The 22,679-nt window shown below is 36.8% G+C and overlaps 1 protein-coding gene across 2 annotated transcripts in view; it reads left to right on the forward strand.

Annotated features, from left to right (window-relative positions):
* Positions 1 to 16,860, forward strand: part of LOC112995761 (DNA excision repair protein ERCC-8) — a 33,615-nt gene extending 16,755 nt beyond the window's left edge. Inside the window, exons 9-12 of one of the 2 annotated variants that reach the window (XM_026120950.2) lie at positions 1,584 to 1,708; positions 9,149 to 9,346; positions 13,283 to 13,369; positions 15,102 to 16,860. In XM_026120950.2, coding sequence (XP_025976735.1) covers positions 1,584 to 1,708; positions 9,149 to 9,346; positions 13,283 to 13,369; positions 15,102 to 15,170 — 479 coding nt within the window. In that variant the 3' untranslated portion in view covers positions 15,171 to 16,860. Of the gene's footprint in view, positions 1 to 1,583; positions 1,709 to 9,148; positions 13,099 to 13,282; positions 13,370 to 15,101 lie in introns of those variants that run through there. The other variant, XR_010385986.1, reaches the window with a different exon arrangement.
* Positions 16,861 to 22,679: the final 5,819 nt, after the last annotated feature.

A 22,679-nucleotide genomic window follows, 5' to 3' on the forward strand; every position in this document is an offset into this window, starting at 1 on the left:
ATAAAAAAGAGTTTGAATTTTATGATGATAATTAATTTTGCAGGAAGCTAAATTCCGCTCATTTCAGTACAATCAAACACATTAGTGGTTCCTAATATCAGTAGTTATTAACTACAACATTAACATTTGATATAACTTCAAGTCACATTTCTATACCTAAAAAGCAACTAAATTAAAGGAAAGGTGCTGTACTTTAAAATACAGTTCATGAATTTAAATTAATTCTGGACCAAAGGTCTGTAATTTGGGCAGGCCAAAAAAGTGCTTGAACAGTAGCTGCTCTGAGGTAGAAATGCATACTATTTAGAAATATATTATATATATGTACTCCTGAATTTGCTCAAATCATTAATATAGCTTTAGGACCCTTTCTCCATCCCCTAAGTATACAGGTTGTCTGTTTCTTTTTTCTTGTTCTTTTTTCTTTTTTAATTGGAATGCTTAAACTAGAAAATTCTGACTTGAGACAGATCTGTAAAATGGCCTCGAGATATAAAATATTTTTTATATATTACTTTATTTTAACATACATATGTTAAAATAGTTAGAAACAAAGTAGAAATTGCTTGTGTTTCCTGGTTCTGAATGAAGGAATTTGCATAGGGTGTATCATAGCTATTAAAGCTACAAGTGGCTCCAACTTGTTATGCGCAATTTAAATTGTGCATAGATTTGTGCACGCACAATCAAGCTGACTTTCAAAACTGTACAGTTAGAGGATATGAAATAGCAGTGAATATCTGTTTTAATGACTACTCCCTCTGCTGTGTAAATTGTAGTGTGGCAATATAGGTGTTTGGTATTGAGTATTTTTAATTTCATTGAAATATAAGAAATTACTGAGATGAAAGCTAAGACTTTTGTAAAACAAAATTGGTTATATTTTAATCTAACTTTGTTTATAAAAGGTGGACAGTGGACTTCTATGTAACTCCTGAAATTAATTAGTGTAATTGTATTATCTGTTATATAGTGTAATTTTGTATGTTTGTTTGAATGATGCATTGTCTTGTTCAAACACACCTACTTTCTTTTCACTTTGCTGTTTTTCTGTGTCTGACAGGATCAAATTGATTTGTTAATAATTTAGTGGCAATCAAATGAAGTAGGAGATTGAATATATTGAAATATATCTGAACTAAAAGAAGCGCATCTAACAAATTTTTTTAGAAAATCGTTGCAAAATAGATAAAGCTTCCTTACCTGAAAGATATGTCTAAACTGTGTACTGCAGTTTAACGTGGAGATACCTCATCTTCTTCTCAATGAGTTGATTTGTGGGCACCATAATGCGTTTAGCCATGGTAGCACTGAGTCCTGTGTTGGCTACTTTATCCTACTTAAGCATATGCAGAATTGCAGGATGAACTCAATTGCATTCCTTTATAGTATGCAATGAGCAATATGTGCAAAGCCAGCTGTACATGCCAGCTATTTATGGCTGTATATTTTTAAATAAAGTGATCCATGGAAATAGTCATGTTTTCATAAACCAAAAGTTAAATTATTTAGTTATACATTATAGAAATGTGTATACAGAATAGTAGTTGTGTAGAATTCTGAACCATCTCTTTTTCTGGCAGCAAACACTGCTCACAGTGGGAGAGTTAATGGTTTATGCTATACAAATGATGGGCTTCATTTGTTGACTGTTGGTACAGATGATCGGATGAGACTTTGGAATAGCTCCACTGGAGAAAACACATTAGTAAGTTTTCAAGGATCTTTGGTTATGTTTTTATTTGCACTTAATTTTCAAAGATTGCTAATAGTTTGTGCAATTATAGTTACACCTCTGGATATTCATTCATTGTCATAAAGGGTATTGCTGCTTTATCTCAGTTCATTAAGGATTTTTCAGGCCTTTTTGTTCAGGATCTTTTTCCTTATTTTTGCTTGTTTAAAAAAAAATAGGACATGATGTGTGCTATCCATGGGGCAGGTGCTCATACCTGAGTGTGTCACTATTTGACTGCCAGGTTTCCTTGCTACTTTCTTTAAGTGTTTTTGTGGAATCTTTCTCATGCCTGTTTACATCAGTGTCAAAAATATCCATCCCTCTACATCTGCATTGTAACCCAACAGGGAAAAAAATCTCTACTGCTCCAGTCCTTTCTGTGACCAGATTTTTGCTGAAGGTTCCTGTTTTAACTTTCCTTTTGATAAAGAAAATTGTTTTCTACATTTATTTTCAAAGAAGGACACATTTTAGCCACATCAGTTTCTGTGAGATTTTAGCTAATTAGGATAACATGGTCTCTCACTGCTATCAGGAAGGGGGGGGGGGGGAAATCTCTAATTTAGCAGTCTTTTACTTCCTGCTGCTTAGTTTCAGAACACAGCAAAAAATATTCCCTGTAGACATTTAAATGAAAGGACTTTTCTATTCTCATACTATTCATATTCGCCAGCTCCTTCTCAGCACTTCATAAACAGACATCTTTCTGTCTCCAAATCATTATCACCAAAGTAGATAATACAGTTTGTTCACTCTCCTACCACCAGCTGGATCAATGCCTTTTGTTTTTCTGTGCCTGTTAGTTCACAGACTTGTTTCATGGGCTATTTTACCGTTTTCTTAATTGGGATTGAATAGCTTGATCCTGTCTTGCTGTTTTAAGTCCAGAATTGTATTGTCCAGAGTACTGTATTTACATACACCACACAGACGTATTGCTTAAAATTATTTTAAGTCATCAGCAGTCAAATAAATGCATGTGCAGGTAATACAAGTTCACTCCCATAGTCTCTTTAATCCCCACTAGCTAGTCCTTCTTATTTCCATAGGTCTTTTTCCTTCTCTGTGCTAGTAACACCTTCCCCTTCTTTCTGGCTGACCTCACAGATATAAAAACAAGCCTACACAAACAACTGAGGATTGTATTGAATCTGCAGCCACCTTGGGGGAAGAGAAATATACACAAAAAATAACTCTATCTGCTTGCCTGCCTCACTTCTGCTACCCTGAATTCCCAGTCCCCATCTGATTTCATACAGCTGCTTCCTCTGTCCAAATAACCCACTATCTTCTTTACCTTTGGGGTTTTTTTCCTAGTTATAACAGGAATCTTTTCAAAGAACTAGAGATTTTAATGGCTGCCCAGCTTCTCTCGGTAGAAAGAGAACCATACAACAGCAGATATGAAGCAGCTAAATACTTTTCTGTGAAGTATATTTAAGTACATGACATCTATATGAGGTTTGGCTTGTTCTCTTGGGCTTGGGGAATATACAAACAAATAAAGTGCAAAAGAACAAATAAACAAATTAAGTGCAAGTGCCAGTAATGAATACAGATAAACTGCACCTACACTCCTGAATTTGCTCAAATCATTAATATAGCTTTGGGAAGCTTTCTCCATCTCATAAGTGTACAAGTTGTCTGTTTCTTTTTTGTTCTTTTTTCTTTTTTAATTGGAATGCTTAAACTAGAAAATTCTGACTTCGAGACAGATCTGAAAGATAACTGCTGTAATTTGGTTGATTCTAACCAGAAAGAATCCTTGTTTCTCCCAATTGTGTTATAAAAATGCTTTGTTTTTCAGCAGAATGCCAGCTGAATTATGACTTTGAACTCTCCTGTCCAAAATCTTACAAGACTTCTGTGCGGACAGTGTACAAAATATCTGTGATATCAATCTGAACATTAAAAAAACACTTAAGTTCTAAAATTTAGCTATGGATGATGGAGAAGTCATGTATGCTATCCTTATTCCTTTTTGCCAATTAAACTCAGCAAAAACTGGGGAGAGTCTTTTTTCTTTCTTCACTTTGGGAGTTAGAAGAGGAAACTAACATGATTAAATATTAAAGGAAAATATACTCACACTTGATACACTGCAAGGCTTATGATCCTAATCTAAGATAGTTTCCCACCACTTTTAATTTTTGCGTGCTAGAACTATATTTATGACTCCATTGTAATTAAGCATGTAATAATTTGTTTCTTTAGCCAAATCTGATTTCACCTTTCAAAAAGATTATGGTGCAGGAGGAGGTTTTTTCAAGTTCTCATAATCTTAAATTTTCTCTTCGCATATTTTGGCTACATCAGACATTGTGGGGAAAACATTAGGAGAGTCAGAAGAGAGGTTTTTGGAGGAGGAAGAGTTTGGGATTTTATTTCCACTTTTTGAAAAATCATAAGAGAAGTGTTTTGTCATTTGGGAAAGTGCTTTTTTCAAATATAGTTCTCTGAAGAATATCTAAGAACCCCAACCTTAACTGTTTTTTCTTTTTGTTAGTTCTATTTTGTATTTGTTTTTCAGAAGTAAAGTACAAGGTTGTCTTTGAAGTCAGTCTGTTGTGTATAGGATTCTTGGAAGCAGCTTCTTGAAATTTGCAAATTTTTAAACATTTGTGGAATAATTTGTTAGTCATGAACTTGATTTCTCATCCCCTATTGAGAGGTGATTTTTCTTTCAAGTATAGTCTGTTTTTTAAACTTGGATAAACTGAATCCTCTCAATTCTAGATATAAAATGACTGAGTTGGCCTTGGAAATAGGAAGTACACATACTAACTTTGTGTCAAAAGTGCTTGCTTTCACTGACACAGAAATTAGTAATATTCGCTGTACTTTTAAGGTTAACGGCAGCCCAGTAACACTTTCTTTATTTTGATCTTTTTTTTTATCCTCTCTGATTTTCCTCTATCTTCTGTTCTTATCACTTCTTTCCTCAGGTAAAATCGATCAACTGCTTAAAGAAACTGAAACATGTATGCAAAGATAGCAAATGCGCTTCAGCTGTAATTTCATTATAACAAAGCTGACCTAACCTATAGTTGCTGCCAGAAAGAATGATCCTGCTCTTCTTGTCTAGCATACACTACACTGGCTTCCCATTTCACCCAGCTCTTGTCTGACCTCTTAGTGAGGCAGTTTAGGGTGCTGACAGAATTGTGGCCCCTTGAAAATAACTGGTTAGTCTTCTGCAGTTTTAGCTCTCTGAGCCAATTCCTTATGAGATTAGGCAAGTACCAGCCCTGGTGCGAAGGAGGGAGTGACACTGCAGCCTTAGTACTGAGGCATCTCTTTGTACCGAAAGCTTTTCTATGTTTGACCATTTGTAATACATTCTGCTGGAGTTAGACCAACCAGAAGCGCTCAGAGAAGCACGCACTGTGAACAAGCTGCCAGTACGTAGCACTAGGATGCTCACATCCCAGTCCACTGAGCTGCAGTGTTCTGCAGGGTGGGAACGTGACCACAAAACAGAACTAGGGCTTGCAATGTCGTGAAAGAAGTCCAGCAAGTGTAAATCCCCTTGCAGAAGCTATCCTGTAGCTTTCCTGTAGGAGATGAGACCGTCTTCTCCCTTCTTTGCCCTGATATATGTGGTTAGTGCCTTAACTCTTTCTTTGCCAGGGGAGTTATCTTGGGTACAGTTTTCATTGGCTTAACTAGTAGGTCAAATGTTTCTCTTGACTGTATTCATTCTGGAAACAAATGAAAAACAACAAGACTTACAAAATGTGAATAAAAAATTAAACTGTGAGGGTCAAAGAGAATATGCTTGGAAATTAATTGTGTATTACAATTATTTTTGCAGCAGAACTTCAAATTCCAGCACACATGCTCCAAACTGCCATGTACATAGTAACAGCAAAGCAACTGTAATTCTTATTGAAATGACTTACTCCAAAGCAGGGGCTATTCTGCATGGCAGTTATTCAGTACCTGTGCTAACTGACAAACTTCTTCACAAGCTGCTCAGAAAAAAAATGCTCCTAGTTGAATAATAATAAATGAATGAATGATGCTGAATAAGCATCATGCCTGGAAAAAATGAAACCTGATCTAAACAACATCACAAGGGATGCTGAGCAATTTTCTTCAGTTGTTACAAACTTGGAGCATGGGAACTTCTTGACAAAGATTTGTTGGCTTGTATTGTAAGCCAGGAAGCAGCACTCAGTGCCTTTTACCTTCACTTTTAAGATAGGATCCCTCTGGTGAATCCCTCAATAAAATGTTGGCATAAAACAAGGCATGTCATCCGTTGCTGCAGAAGAAGCAAAAAGTAGTAGAATGCAAAAGTTCAGTAGCATATCTTTATTAAGCAATCCACTAAGTATAGAAGAAAATCAAGATACAGAGAAATGTACAGAGAGAAGGTCTGTATCAGAAGTTTAGGCTGCCTCAGATGATATTCAGCAACTTTTCACAGTGCTCTCCTAAAGTCCAGGTATCTATTTGATAGAGGTCTATCTACTTCCTTCAGATTTGAAAAATCCCATCAGGTGGTGTAGAAATTAGTCTAGTCATCTGAATTTTTTTGAGCAGGGAACTAAACTTGGGATCTAGTTAATTGTTTTGGTCAGTAGGAGAAATGAATATTGGAGTCACACATCTTACAAACATTCTTTATCACAAAAAGGAATACAAAGTACTGATTCACTGAGTATAGGAAGACTCAAACAGAAGGAGGTGGGGGTTTTGTTTGCCTGTTTGCTCTAAGGACAAAGCTGCTTTTTAGGATCTTGCTTAAGTTCTTGTTTTGGTAGCATCCTTTCCTTTCCATTGCTTCTTTGTCAAGCAGAAACATCTACACTAAGTATATCCAGAGAAATTCTGCCCTCCACCCTCTTTCGTTGCACATGCCTTTGTTATGAGCAGTGTTGTGGCTTGGGAGTTGTTGCTGTTACAGCTGACATAGTCTGGAAAAGAGTTTAATTGTTTCTTATCAGCAGAGTAATATGCCTCTTAAATCTATTATCTTTAACAGGGCTTAACACAGTTGCTTAAAAATGAGCACTGGTGTGCACAAAGGACCCAACATAAGCCCCACATCTGATGAAAATATCCTTTCAATTTGAAAATGTCAACCTACCTGAAAGCTAATCAAACTGCCTATTTGTAAACATTTTTATTATGATTGAGAGATATTTTTTTTTCTAGACTCATTTTCTTCAGTTTTTCTTACATAAGTGCTCTTAGCCATGAAAGAACAAACTTTAATAAGAGAGCAACAGAGAGTCTTCCTTACCTGGCTTGACTGAGCCTTGTATCTGCCTCAAACTATAGACTCAGGCAGTCGACATAGGATGAATCAAGAACCTGACAAAGCAAGACATCTGTTTTAAAATATTTATTTGATAAACATTACAAATCTGTTAGGGTATAGTCAACAGATTTCAAATACTTAGGCTTTTAACTGTAGGCCCTGAGGTTTTGGTAGAGAGCTTTAAAATGAACCCAGAGAACTTTACTGAAGTTGTACGTACAAGCAGTTCTCTGTTTTTCAGCAGAAATTAAGAGCAGGGATTGCAGGGCAATAATATTTAAAAGCAAAATATTTTATGTATAATGCTATTAATGAATTTATCTAATGTCTTAAATTAAAAATACACTTATTTTTATTAGGAAGAAATACTTGGATTTTAATCGTGAAATAATTTGCAAATTTCAGGTGTTCATAGTGGACTTCTTCCTCATTGTGAATATATGTTTTGTTTGTTGAAATTTTAATACTTTGTTTTAATTACGTTTGTTTAGAGGTAAGATGTACTGTTCACACGAATATACTTCTGACCTCTTATGGAGGACCTAATTAGACTGATATATCCAATTGGAATGTTTCCTAGCATGTTTGGGAATTTTCCATTTTTAAACTTCGGTGAGCTTTCAATCTGTAGGACTTGTCAAGAGCTTGAAACATATCGAACAATGATGAGCTATACTTTTTATACTTTTTATTTGCAAGGCTTCCCACACAACTCACAAGCCAGAGTCCTAGTTAGCCATATAGCAATGCTCTTATCCCAGCTGTACTTACAGGGAATGATATTGAATTTCTCAGTGGTGATGAACTCCAAGATTTAGCAGTGGGTAGAAGATAGGCATTTTAATATATCACTCTTGACTAGTCCATAAGAAATAATATAGGGAGTTATTCTTTATTTTCTTCTCCTTCATGATTCTTTTTCTTCCTAATCCCTTTGTTTTTGCCTTTTATTTATGACATCCTGTTTGCCCTTCAGTCCTTTTCATACTGCCTATTGCTCTTCTACTGTTTTTTGCAAACTCATGAGGGAGAGATACAGAAACTTCATCTGCATTGCTGATGCTCTTCCTCTCTTCCTACTTCCAAGAGCAAGAGATGACTTGCTGAGATAACCCTGAGGGCTAGTTCTGGTGTTGGCTAGACTGGTGCTTCTTTTCTTTGCCATCCAAATAGCATATATACTTCAGAAATATAGCCTTCTGCCATATTGATCGACACATAAAGGGCACTTTCAGAGTGAGAAGGAAGTGGTGGGTTAAGTTTTCTTCAGTGTGTGGAGTAAGCAAGTCTTACAGTAAAATGGTTGGGTTGTCAGTATTTTATTTTTGAGATGAGTGCATGTAATAAAAGCTAGGCTGAGACCACTATCTCACTTTATACTTACCACTGAAATTGTTAATATAGCAGTGTGACTACAAGAAACTTTGTTACCTCTTTGCTTTCTGTAGTTTAGTTTAAAGGGAAATAATATTTTTCTATCTACTGCTACTTGAAAACTGGTATTTCAAAATTATGTATAAACTAACTTATGTGTGTGTGCTTGTTTGTGTGAAGTATTTTAAGGAGAACACACTAGGAAAATGTAAATACTGTACCTTAACATAAAAGGGGGCTCTTTAAAGCTTTAAATTTAACATTTCCAGTTGCTGGAACTTTCAGAAAACATAAGTTATGTCTTATAACTGTATGTATACTATTGTGCATATCTGGTTCTCTTAACAGTTTCAATATTTGAGAGAAAATGGCAATGTTGGACCATCTAGGAAAATGTTTAAGCAGGAATTCCTGAACTAATTCTGATTTCAGTAGTAGTTTTAGTGCATCAGAGTAGATCTGGCCTGAATGGTCTATGCAAATTCCATCTTTAAGTGTGGAACTGCTGCATATATAGGCATGTCTTTCCCCCCTCCCCCGCCCCGGCCATTTCTCAAAGTTTATATTAAAGAGAATAAACTTTAATGAACAGAAAAATAATTCCCTTGATGAACATCTGATCTGGAAATCCTAAGACTTACATTAAAATGGGAAGCTTAACATGGATTTTATTGGTTATTAATGAAAAAATTAAAATGTCCTTTTTATGTAAAGCTACTTCTTATAATATTAGTTAATAGCTAACTGCATAATATTTCATTTTACAGGTGAACTATGGGAAAGTCTGTAATGAAAGTAGAAAAGGACTCAAATTCACCATCTCTTGTGGCTGTAATCCAGAGTTTGCTTTTGTACCGTATGGTAGTACCATTGCTGTTTATACTATTTTTTCAGGAGAACTGATAACTATGCTTAGAGGGCATTATAATACTGTTGACTGCTGTGTATTTCAACCTAATTTTCAGGTAAGTGAAATATTTGGGACAACCTGGAATATTTATGCAGATTGCCAAACCATTTGCACAAAATGTGGTATCTTCACAGGGATGTGCTTTAATAGAAAAGCTTGAAGTAACAGGGAGTTAAGTGGCTTTGTCAAGTGAGAAACATTAGATCAAGTACTTCTGATGGCCCTTTCTATATCTCATTCCTTCCCCTATTCACTTCCTCTCACACAGGTCTTTTGAGTATACCTGTAGTAATTTTTGTCTTATGTTGTTCTTAATAAATCGTATGTGTTATTAAGGCTTTTGCTGGTCTTCTGTAAGAGTGAAGAGGAATTTTCTTCCTTTTTATTGAGGCAGTCAGTGGCTTATGAAGAGGTATTTGCCTTTCTCTGAAACATCTAAGACTAGTCACAGTAAGAAAGAAAGTGAAGCACGTTTGGATGAAGTGTATAGATATTCCCAGTCCCAAGCACTCTGATGTGCTTGGCTGGTGATCTTGCCTAAATGCTTGTAAGCTATACTAATCACTGCATCTATGAACAGTTTGGAAAAAGTTGTTGAGAACGTGATCAGTTTCTTAAATTAAACCAGGTGTACTTCACGTAAGAAATTCCCGTGGCCTTTCAGGGCCTCATGACTATGGCAGCCTCTTTTTTCTTTCCTGCTGTGGTACATTTTTCTCTTGTACTAAAAGTCCTAAAGGTAACAAAGCCTAATTTGCTGTGAGGTATTTTACAACAGATTGTTTTTATGACTTGTGGTAGTGTGGCAAGGGAAGGGTGGATATTCCTAAGCTTTTTAAGTTTTTTACATAGTTTCCTTCAGTTGTTGAGGACTGTACTTAATGTTCCAGCTCCTTCTTTCTAGTCTTTTGTTTCTGAAATAACAGGCAGAAGCATATGAGACAGAAAGGTCAAGTGAATATCTTTTCTGACCTCTCATACAATGCATCGTGGAATTTAATCTATTGTTCTCACGTCGAGTACAGTAACTTTGACTGAAGGAATGTTTCCCTGCCAGTGAGATGGACTTCACTGAGAGATTTGAACACATTACAGATGAGGCAGTAAAGCCCAAGCTAACAAACTTTACTAGACTGGAAAAACGTTTCTGGGATGAATAGGCAGGGAGATACTGGATCAACTGAGAGGTGGAATATTGCCTCTCCTGCCCTCCAATGCCCCAAATGGAACTCAATTATGAAAAAGCTGAGAATCAGTGGATTAAGATATGTATCTTTCTCTCTTGATTAAACATTCCAAAGTATGGAACATCTGCTTCCTTTGTTGGTGCTGCAAACAAATAAAATCCTTATTATTAATAGGTTCAGATTATAACTAAGGCAAATCTTTCCTGGATTTTAGTTTCTGTTCATTAATTCTTCTTGGACTGTTCTTGGCTAGATTAAAAAGCTCTCTGTCTTTTTAAGAATGGTCTCAAAATGAAGGTGCTAGTGTGTTTGTATAAAGTCATCTTTGGTATTCTTTATGGTAAGCTGAAGGGACAAGACTTCTTAACTATCACTAGAAAGCATGTTTTCCAGCCTTGGAAAAACATGTCTCTTTATCTTGTCTCTACCTTGTCTTTTGAAATACTTGGAAAAGTAAACGACACTGCAGTATCAGCATCAGTATTATTCAATATGCCAGAATTATCTCCCTGTTCTTGTGTATCGCTCGTCTGTGTGCCTGTGTGCGTGTACACACAATTTGTGAGCATGCGCACAAGAACTGCATCACTCAGTATAGTCATGGGCTTGCTGGCAACTTAACTTCATTTGCTTATCCACTGTGATTCCTGAGTCTCTTTCAGCGTCACCCTTACTACAGTTTGGTTTTGCATTCTCTGTGTGGCTCGTGTCCCTTTGTGCTATACTAACTGCTTAAAATAACTTAAGTAAACAAAGACCAGCTGTGTTTCCCTTTCAGAAACAAAAATGAAGTAAATAACTAATAATTAATTAATCAATAATGAAGTAAAGAATATTAGCAGTGCATCAGGAATAGTGTTTTTTTAAATATAGGTCCTTTTACGTTCGGGGAATACCAATGACAGCTACAAAGTTATCTGGCAAACCTACCCATCTGTAACAATCCAGTGGCAGGCTAACAGATAACAAAAACTAAAAATTAATTTCAGCTTTACTTGCAATCTTTCCTCAGAATTTTAAAATATAGCATTGAAATATTATGCTATACTGTACTGTAAATATGCATGGAGCTTTATACATTGACATTTCTTTTGACTGACTTACAGTCGAGTCACTGTTTCAGATTTTAATAATTATAAATATTAGTCAACATGGTCTATAATAACTGAAGATCTTGCAATCCCAGGACCAGAAAGAGAGACAAGTAGTCATAAAGATTAACTGAATTATACTGATTTCCCCAATTACATTGCTCAGAAGGAGGGATTTGGGGTGGGAGATATTGCTTGTTTTTAAAGTTCCACTGATATTGTGCATCTTGCAAAAGACAGGATGCTTGAGTAGAGTACTGCCAATAGGATGAAGTGATATCTGACCTATACCTTGGTATAACTTTGACCTGTTTTATTCTTTTAAGCAAGAAAAGTGGGATGTTTATCTCTCAGAAAATTTTAAATCCCAGTCTTGTGTTATGCATGAATAACTTCGTTCCTGGGAGTAGTTTCACAGAAGTCAGTATATCAGCTTGCTGGAATAAGGTTACCCACATAAGTGGGTATTTATAGGAACTAGTTAACTTAATAGTTAACTATTAAGTTCCTGCACCAACTGTCAGAGTAATTCATGCTTTTCTAGATTTAAATATACATAATACAAAATGAGACTTTCTGCAAAGACAGAACTGTAGTAATTTATTGAATTATGTTGAATCAACTTATTAAAATAGCTTTGGAGATATGCACAGAGTTGCTAGGTTGTGTAGGAGCCAGTATCTTTTAGAAGATTTTTTCCATTGTCAGCTTGAATACAGAAAAGAATACTGTGCATGTTTCACTCAGGTTTTTTAAACATATGGTAGTTCTCATCTTAATTGTTATCAGACATTTTATATAATAAGCAGGAGTTTAATTCAAGATTGAAGGCATATGAAAATATCTTCATACACATTCATGTGAGTAGCTGTTTGGAAAACAGGAGCATTATCAGTGCAAAAGTTACTGCAAAGGTGGTGCAGTATTTCTGAATAGCAAAATTTCTTCAGTTTAGAGTGACAGAGAAACTTGTATTTCCTTTAATAAAGAACTAACAAAATGAAGCTATATTTGACTGTTAGCTGTTCGGTGCAGAGACTGTTTGCTTCCATGTGTTTGCAGGGTGCCTAGCACAATGGGATCCCAGTCCTTAACCATTAACATAATAAATAGGGTTATTTATATTAAAAATAATAAATCAGTCTTTCTGATTTCTGCCTTCCCAACAGGATGCAGGCTTCAAGTTGTTCCTTGTTTGTTCTTTTCCTTGCCTAGGCATACTTAAGCTATGTTTACTTAATACTTCTTTGCTCCATACTTATGCACTCTTGTAATCTATATCTTTTGTTAGAAGTTTTTGCATTGATTCATATTTTTAATTATAATGGAAAAATCTCTTCCTTTTTTTCCTTCCTCCCTTTCTATTGACCATAAATACAGTTATCTTCTAAGCTTACTAACTTTTAAATTAGGTTACTTTTCAGAAGACACATGAGAGGGAAGAAAAAAAAATACATTTAAGCAATGAAGTTCATTTAAATGTGAACAGTGCTGTTCTGATGCCTCCAGGCTGGAGGAAATATCATAAGGTATTCTTTTTGTCTAGTGTATTTTAAGAGTAGACTGTTTAGTAAGATTATATTACAAATTAGAAATTATATATATGTCTTTATTTATAAATAAAAGTTTCATACACTTTATTTGCCAGCATTATTTCTATTTCAGTATTCAGTAAATTTGTATAGGAGACCTTTTTTGCTTGCTTTTTTAAAGGAACTTTATAGCGGTAGCAAAGATTGCAATATCCTTGCTTGGATACCTGCTCTTCGAGAGCCAGTTCCTGATGACATTTCTGAAAAGGTAATTAATAGTTTATCCAGCTGAAATACAGTCTTCATGGGTGTTATACTTGCAAGAAAAATAATTATGTGTGAAGTGGATTTTCATCTTCAAAATTTGTAACAATACTGATTCACTGGAAAATCACCTGTGTGTTGTTTCTCTGCAATCTCCTGGTTGTTGTTCTGGGGTTTTGGGGGCCTTTTTTTTTTTTTTTTTTTTTTTTTGTGGTCTAGAAAAATCTCATGCAGATGTTAGCTTCTCATTTAATTAAAAGTAGTACTTGTTATTTGGCTGTCAGTCTTTCAACTTCCACTTTAGCTTCCTTAAATTCCATACTGTTTTCTGTAGTTTATGCTCATTTGGAAGTGAAAAATGTCAAAGAAAAATTGCATTTTAATTTGTTTAGGAATATACTGTCTACTAAACAATAAGATTAAGTATGCTACAATTCACATCCAAATGCTCTTGATACAGACATATAATAAAGAACATAGAGTTTGAGAGACAACATGCAGGCTGTTACAGGACAGATAATAAGTAGCACTGTTTTCCATGAGAAAACATACTTTCCCTCTTACTATTAGAACTGGGCAATAAAAGCTTAAATGTTGTAGGAGGAAAAAAAAAATTAGATTTTTAAGGGATTGAAGCCATTTATAAAATAAGAGTCCAGCAACTTGTATAGCTGTTAAAAAATCAGAAGATGCTGATATTTTGACTTATATCATACAAAAAATCCAATTTTCTAAAATGTCAGAAATGTTCCATTTTGAAAAAGATAAAAATTGTGACAAAACACTTTTTGCTTTGTTTTGAAATTTATGAAAAACTAAACAAAGAAAAAAGTAATTTCAAAATTTAGATAACCTGAAATCAAAATGTGTTTGATTGACCTGAAATGAACATTTTTGTTCTGTTAAACTGAGAATTTTGAAATTTATTTTCTCAGTATAAGCAATTTTTTTTTTTAGTCTAGGGGAAAAAAAGCGCCATCGTTTACTCAGCTCGCATTATAATTGCCCCTGTAAGTCTGGCATTATGGTGCTTGAGTCATGTATACCATTGTTTTGAAATCTGTTAAGCTACTGCAGCTGTTTACGAACGTTGCAAGCTGGCACAGCCTCTGAAAGAAGCAGTTCTGCTCTCCGCAGGCCACTAGTTCCTGCTCCCTCCCATGTGCTAGAACAGGCATTCGTGTGCCAGCATGGCAAGAATCTGAACCCAGGCTAGAAGTAGACAAGCCCCCCCCAAAAAAAGTTTTGCTAAGGGTTAGAACGGTGATTCAGTGCACTGCTTGGGTGCACAAACCCTTGAGCTGACACAAAGGTGAGGTGGGAACTAGCTGAATGCAGCTAGAGGCTGAGACTTCTTCCTGAGACAGTAGCACTCAGTTATGCTGGAACAATGAAATTATGTTTTAAGCAACAGAAAACAAACACAGGTTATAATATCTAGATATTATATTTTACATTCAGACATTTGTAGAGCTTCCAGTTCATATTCCAGATATTTTTGTTGAAATCGGAATTAAGTAGAATACCATGTCTTTTCACAATTTATCCTGTCTCTCATGGACAGAATGGGCAAAGAATTGATTACTAAAATACAGTATCTGTGAGATACAAAACAGTTTGTCTGCAGATAGTAATTTAAGAAACGCCTTTGGTGTTACCTTTACTTGCTTTTAATGTTTTTAATTACTTAGAGTCCTATTAAAGTAAACCTCTGACTGAATTTTTATTTTCTTTAGTCTCTGTCTCAACAACATTTAAATCCAGCATATGAAGATGCGTGGAGCAGCAGTGAGGATGAAGGCTGAATTGTGTGCTGACATAAAACTGACATTCAGGCACTATGTTCAAGGACTTTATCTGCAAAATTGGATATTGTCAGGCTTATTGTGACTGGATTCCTTGTACAGTTGTATTAAAGCCAGGTCTTTCAGAAATAAGCTTCCACTTTTTTTTCCTGTCATCTTCTTCACTTTTATTGCATTATCTAAAGGATTACTTTCTCGTATCTACTGACTTTTGCACTTACCCTTACACATTGGTATACTTTATTCAGTGTTCAACAGCAGATGAAAAAAAAACTAAAAGCCCTTATGACCAGTTAGTAGTACATTGTTTCTGGTATCACTAATACATAGGGAGATAATCCCTTCATTTCTGAGAGACCTGATGCAGAGGATTTTGCCTTAAGGAGGACTAGCTCAGGGATACTTCCATTTTATTTTCTGCAATGTCTAGATGGAGCAGACTGAGTCCTTTTATGAATGTCTATGTGCTGTGGGAGCCTAAATGGGTTTATATGCCTGTTCTTTTGTGTTTTATCAGTCTTGCATAAGTTTCTCCATGGATGAGATCTTCAGTTCAGGAAGAGGTAGATTATCTATCCAAGTATTTATATGGCATCCCCTATCAACTATCATCGGAATCTGTCCCAGAAAGTTGAAAATAGAAATTAGTTTGATTAGGTTTTTTTGCTCCTGTTAACATGTTTTTAAGGTCAGTCCTGTATGTATGAACCTCATACATACTTCCCTAGCCAGGGTGGAGAATTCATGGACAGAAGCAGACTTGAGGTACAGTACAAGACAAAGTGTGGATCAAGTTTCAAGTCAGAAATATAGAGTGTAGTCCTTCACAACTCTTTGCTTTCATCTGAATTTGTGGTCCTAGTACCTACTCTGTTTTGGCAGAGAGGAGTTTTGGGGGGGTTGTTATCTAATCTCAGTCACTAGTTTGTGCCTCAGCAGCAATGTACTCACAAATCTGAGAGCTAAGTCAGAAGTTTGCATTGAATGGAGACACAGCACTTCAGGCGAAAAAATGGAAGGAAATGGAGCACTTCAAACAGTAATATACAGTTTCTGGAAGTGAAATAAATTTATAAGTAAATGAAAAATAGTAATTTAATCTTTGTATAGATATGATTGGTATGCATTTCTGAATTAATTCACTGTGCTTTTATATTTTAGTATCTATACAAAATGTAGACTGTCACTTTCTGTATCAGTCTAGATCCTAGCAGTGTGGAATAAGACAAGGTGAGGAGGGGGCATATCAAGGGAACATTTTTATTAGGCAAGTTTCGTATGTAGTTTGTATGTTCAGGAAGAGACTGAAAATTTAACTTGCTCTATTAAATGGATTGCTGCAGGGTAGAAGACTTGCAGAAGTTTCAGCTGGAGTTAGTTTAAGGACCAGCCTGACCCTGTCACTTTATGGTAACAGAAAAAAAGAACTTAATTTGCTATTTTTTAAAGTGATAGTTTTCATTATCAATGGTTGTTTTTTCTGTCTAAAACTGGAAAAACTGGGAAACAAATTTGAAGTAAGATTATACGTTTTGATTTTGTGTTTAAAAAGTTGTCTGTTATTAGGGATGACTTTTATTGCATGTTATAATTGTGCATTTATTTTGTATATGCTGAACAACATTGCATATATTAGGTATTTGAATTTCTAAAATATTGCTCAATAAATCATATCAGAGCTAATTATCAACTAATGAGTGCATTATTTTTCCAATCAGTTCTCAGTGATCAGTTTCCAATCTGTAAAATGATTGCAGATGGTGGTGTTACAGAAAATAGGTCTATGGTGGACATCCTTAGGGTAAAAAAGTTTTTTTTCTTATGATTGAATGGAATTGCCTGTGTTAAAATTTGTGCCCAACGCCTCTTGTCCTGTCGCTGGATACCAATGAGAAGAGTCTGGCTCTGTCTTCTTTACTCCACCCCATCAAGTATTTATACACAAAGATAAGACCCCCACCCCCATCTCCCTCTCTGAGGTTTCTCTTCTCCAGGCTGAACAAGCCCATCTCTCTCAGCTTCTCCTTGTATGTCAGATGCTCCAAGCCCTTAACCATCTTTGTGACTCTTTACTGAACCCGCTATAGCATGTCCATGTCTCTCTTTTACTAGGCAGCCCAGAACTGGGCACAACACTACAGATGTCACTGGGCTGAGTAGAGGGGAAGGATCACCTGCCTTGACATACTGGGAGCTCTTCCTCATGCAGCCCAGGCCTTTGCTGCAAGGGCACATTGCTGGCTCATGGTCAGCTTGCTGTCCACCAGAATCCCCAGGTCCTTCTCTGCAAAGCTACTCTCCAGCTGGTTGTTCTCCAGTCTGTACTGATGTGTCGAGTTGTTCCTCTGCAGGTGCAGGACTTTGCATTTCCCTTTGTTGAACTTCATGAGGTCCCTCTCTGCCCATTTCTCTGGCCTGTCGAGGTCCCTCTGAATGACAGGAAAACGACCTGGTGTATCAGCCACTCTTTTTTTATCATCTGCAAACTTGTTGAGGGTGCACTCTGTTCCAGGATCCAGGCCATTAATGAAGATGTTAAACAGCATTGGTCCCAGTATTGACCCCCAGGGTACTCCACTAATGACTGGCCCCCCAGCTGGGCTTCATGCTGCTGATCATGGCCTTTGAGCCTGGCCAGTTTTGAGTTCAGCCAGTTCTCAGTTCATCTGACCATCTACTTATCTAATATGTACTTGTCAGTTTGTCAGTGAAGATGTTATGGGAGACAGTGTTGAAAGCTTTACTAAAGTTGTGATAAACAACATCCACTGCCCTCCCTTCATCCACCAAGCCAGTCATTTCATCATAGAAGGCTGTCAGGTTGGTCGGTCATGATTTTCCCTTTGTAAATCCATGCTCACTGCTCCCAATTGCCTTCTTATCCTTAATGTATTTGGAAATGGTTTCCAGAATCATTTTGTTTTGTTTGTTGGCAGGAGCGATGCTTGCCTTCTTCCAGTCCTCAGGAACCTCCCCCAACTGCCATGGCCTTTCAAAGGTAATTGAGAGTGGCCTCGCAAAGACACCAGCTAGTTCCCTCAGCACTTGTGGGTGCATCCCATCAGGTCTCATGGACCTGTGTAGGGCCAGTTTGTTTAAGCGGTCCCTAAACTGATCCTCCCACATCAAGAGCAAGTCTTCCTTCCTGCAGACTTCCCCTCTGGCCACAGGGACTTGGGATTGCTGGAGGCAAGTCCTACGAGTAAAGACCGACGCAAAGAATCATTGGGTACCTTGCCTTTTTCCATGTCCTTTTTCACCAGGTCCTCTGCCCCATTCAGCAGCAGACCCACATTTTCCCTGGTCCCTTTTGCTGCCGATGTACCTTGTTGCCCTTTGCATCCCTTTTTGGATTCAACCCCAGATGGGCTTTGGCTTTCCTAAGTCCATCTGTGTGTGCGGGGACAGTTTCTCTACATTCTTCCTGGGTTACCTGTCCCTGCTTCCACCTCTTATATGCTTCCTTTTCACATCTGACTTTTGTCAGGAGCTCCTTGTTCATCCGTGCTGGCTTGCTGCCGCCTACACTTGACTTCCTGCATGTGGGGATGGACCATTCTTGAGCTTGGAGGAGGCGGTCCTTGAAGATCAACCAGCTCCCCTGGACCCCTCTTCTCTCCAAGACTTTCTCCCATGGGATTCCAACAAGCAGATCTATAAGCAGGGATCTGTCTGGAAATGTGGAAACTTTCCTCTGTACTTTTATGAGGATCATTTTTATACTGTTGTTGTATAACTTTCTGCATCATTCCAGTTCTGTGTAAATCGCCCCATGAATGCAATGTGGGATGTAGCTCAGGAAGAGGTGGGCTGGGGATTATCTGGCCAAATAGTTATCTACTCATGTACCTGTCAATTTAGTGTCTGAATCTGTCTTGGTTAAAAATAGAAATAGCCTTGGGGTTTTATTGCTCCTGTTAACAGTTAATATCTTTTAAACATGAATCTTTCCTAATTCCCTTCTGGTATCAACTGATGATGTCATTATTACCCCTCTTGACTGTTGTCCTCTGCTGGAAGGAGAGAAGTTTCCGGTGGGGGAAATAGAAACAGCTGTGTCTCGTCTGGGCAAGAATCCAAGCCCATTTTACAATCCAGCAGCTGAAAACCTTCCATACAGTGGCAATAGCTGATGGGTGATGTTTAGTTTCCAAGCTGTTAAATCTCTCTTACTAGCCAGCATCTCGAACATCAGGTTCTGTGAAAATTCTGCTTTGGATAATGGTGTATACCTTATGATTTCCTTCAGTATTTAATGTTTTCTGTAGATGTGGTAAATTTGTTATTTAAGTTCTCTGGATAAGGGAGGTGCTTTTAAAAAAATTTCTACTGCATTCTTATGGTGACTATTTAATTACTAGGTGAAGTGTTCATATTTTCTGAATGAAAGATTAAAAAGGACAATGAAGATATATATTAGTTTTTGCAGAGAAGAACCAAACTCTAAGCAAAGATTGGCAGCTGCAATTGCATATCTTGCTTGTGTGTAAGTCAAAAGTGATAGGTACCTGTGAGTCTTCACTTTCTATGACTATTCTGTTTCTATTCTTATAGCATATGTCTTTTTATAGTGTTTGAGCTCCTTCAGAGCCCAAAGTGCAGCAAGTGGAGTATTACAGACTTAATGGTACTTCCCATCCTTGTGTCAGTCTGAAAAAAGATTTGAAAATCCAGTCGGGTGTCAGATGGGGTACTGTACTCATGTTGAAATAAAGTCATTCACTTAAGAGGCGACTAGCTGATAGCTGGATTCTAAATTCCTGTTAAAAATAGTAAGAAGGTTAAGAGTTTAAAGGGTTGGTTTAAACTGAACCTGACAGCAAGCTATTGTAATAGCAGGTACTGGAATTTAGTATTTGTACTCCAAATTAGAATACATAGGAAAGTCTTTCATCCTTTCAGGCCATTCCAGGAATTAGAAGACTTAGAAGACCTGCGTTGCCTGGCGAGGAAGTTGAGAAGGTTTTCATTTCATCTTGATGCAGAAGGTACCAAAAGACAAAGAATTTATTGCAAGAATTTCTCTCTCTTACAGGAGATCAAAGAATTTTCTTTCCCTTCTAGCCTAAGTGAAAAATGGAGATGGGAACCAGTCTGAGACAGGCCAACTGAAAAAAATCAAGAGAGTCAAAGAAAAGCCTCTTTCAGCTTGAGTGGAAGTTGAGTTCTCTAGAGACAGTCAACTATGACTCTTTTGATTATTTAAGTCTAGATTATGATGCTTGAAAAAAATTGGGTTGTGAGACATCCAAGCAAAAAGCTGGTTCTTTTTCCTCTTTCAGAGAGACCTGGAAGAAAGCATTAGCACAGGAGAATAGAAATATGGTTAAATCCCAAGTACTGAAGAAAACATGTGTGCATGTGTGTACATGTAAACACACATATGCACATATAAATAAAAGAAACACCACTTTTGGGGCTCCATTTGAGGAAGGTTCTCAGTCTTCAATGCAGGTAAAGGTCTAGGGCATACGGTTAAGCTCTTCAGTGCATATTGACGTAGCATCTGTCACAATGAACATATTAGCCTACTATTAGCTTAGTACAAATAAAGTTTGAGCCCTGTAATCAAGTTATGACATATCAGTTAAGCCATAGGAATTGTCCAGCTACATATATTTGACATGCAACACATACGAAGTAACATGGCTAAGGTCGCCCACAATGAAAGAGAGGTTGAGTATTTGCCGTGTGCTTAGTCAGTTAGACCTGCGCTGAGATTCTGAGGTGTCTAAGAGACATTCTTGGAGGCAGTATATTGGTTACAGTGGCCAGCAGTTAGTATTTATAATATCCAACTAAACAAAAGTATGTAAAATATGTTAATAAAGTCCTCTTGTGAGATTAAAGATGAACTGTGAAACACACATGCCTTCTTTTCTCCTTCCCTTGTTTTTGTTTTCTTTTAGTCTATTTTATGAAAGCAATGGGAATGGAGGGTAAGAAGGGATGACTGAGGAAGGGATGACTGCCAGGAATTCAGGCAGGTGCATAACTACTCCCCACAGCTTCATTCTTCCTAATGATATCTGTGTGCGGTGTGGTCAGCTGTACCGACCAGCCCACACGTTCTCCCTGGATGACTGCTAACCAGTGTTATCCACTATGCTGTCAACCCTTACCACTCTCAGTCCTCCCAAATTTCACCAAGCCCAAGAGAGTGGAAAAAACTATTTGGGGCTGTTGAGGAAGAGCTTTCTATTTACCAAGAAAAAAAAAAAAAAGAATTTTAAAATTGCACAGGGATATAGGGTTTTTTTAATTTTCAATTTATCACCATTTGCTTTCAAATTAACGCAGAAAGAAAACATTTTTAATTATGCATTTTAGTGAGTTAAGATGTTGTGCTAGGAAGGAGACTTTCAGTCAGTCACTGAGGTCTGTACATTTGGAAGATTACAAATTGCCCTTTTCTTGCAGCTGTGCAAAAGATGCATCTATAATCCTAAATAGGTATTATAGTAAATTTCCTCATGCCACGTAGGAGATCAAAATCAGCAGCTCAAATCAGTCCACCCAGTAATTTTTACAGCCATATGTTTATAATCCAAAGTAACATGTTTAGGCAAGAATGGGGTAATTTATTCAGCAACAAAAATAATATGCTGTTGTTTAATATGAGTTAGAATAATGAGAGGGGGAGAGAGTTTAGTAAAATATTTTGCTGTTGTCAGGTGGCAGCCGCATTTGAAAGATACTTAGCATGTTCCTTTTCTAGTGACTGCAAAGGATTTATTTAACAGGGTATTTGCTTTATATAAGTTACAGATCTTATCCTCCAACAGAATTATTCTCAGATTAAGTTTAAGCAAATTTGGAATCATACTTTTAGAAAAGTTAGCTCAAAAATGCGGATCATTGGCAAGAACAGACTTATATTTGGTAGCCAGACACTTCTATTTGTATTTACAATTTGAAATGGACTCTTAATCTTTTGTTAGTAGTTCAGGATGGCCTCTGAAGGAACTGTAGCTTTTAATGCCCACATGTCTGTGTTACTTCCATCCTCAAAAATATTTCTTGGTCTGTATGGAAGATCTTTAATCAGTCAGTGCCATTTTAAGAAAGTCAAATAGCCTAAAAAAGAGATCCTTTTCCTGTAACTCAGGGTACATCTGTTCTGCTGGCAGCAGCATAATATAGAAAAGTTAACTCTAGCTTGAATGAGCAACCAGCCAAAACAACACAGGCTAAACTGCTTTGCTGTAATGCTGAGCTATAGCTTAGCCTATCTATATTAAACTCATATTGCCATGGCTAGACTACTTTATTTGTTACTGTGATAATACACTTCTTTCCTATTCTCTGTGGATATGCTATATCAATCAGGCACAGTGGGTTCGTCATTTTGGGGAGCCTGTGTTTCTTGTAATAGAAGTTACACCAAACAGTAGGTGTATGGTAAGAACAGTGAGGAGTTGGCATGTTTTCTGGCAGTCAGTAGGGAGTGTCTCATGTTGCTCAATGGTTAATTAGTGTTGCTATCACCTCCTACACTGCTCTGTAACA

Source organism: Dromaius novaehollandiae, chromosome Z (genome assembly GCF_036370855.1).
Source record: "Dromaius novaehollandiae isolate bDroNov1 chromosome Z, bDroNov1.hap1, whole genome shotgun sequence".
Lineage (NCBI taxonomy): Eukaryota > Metazoa > Chordata > Aves > Casuariiformes > Dromaiidae > Dromaius > Dromaius novaehollandiae.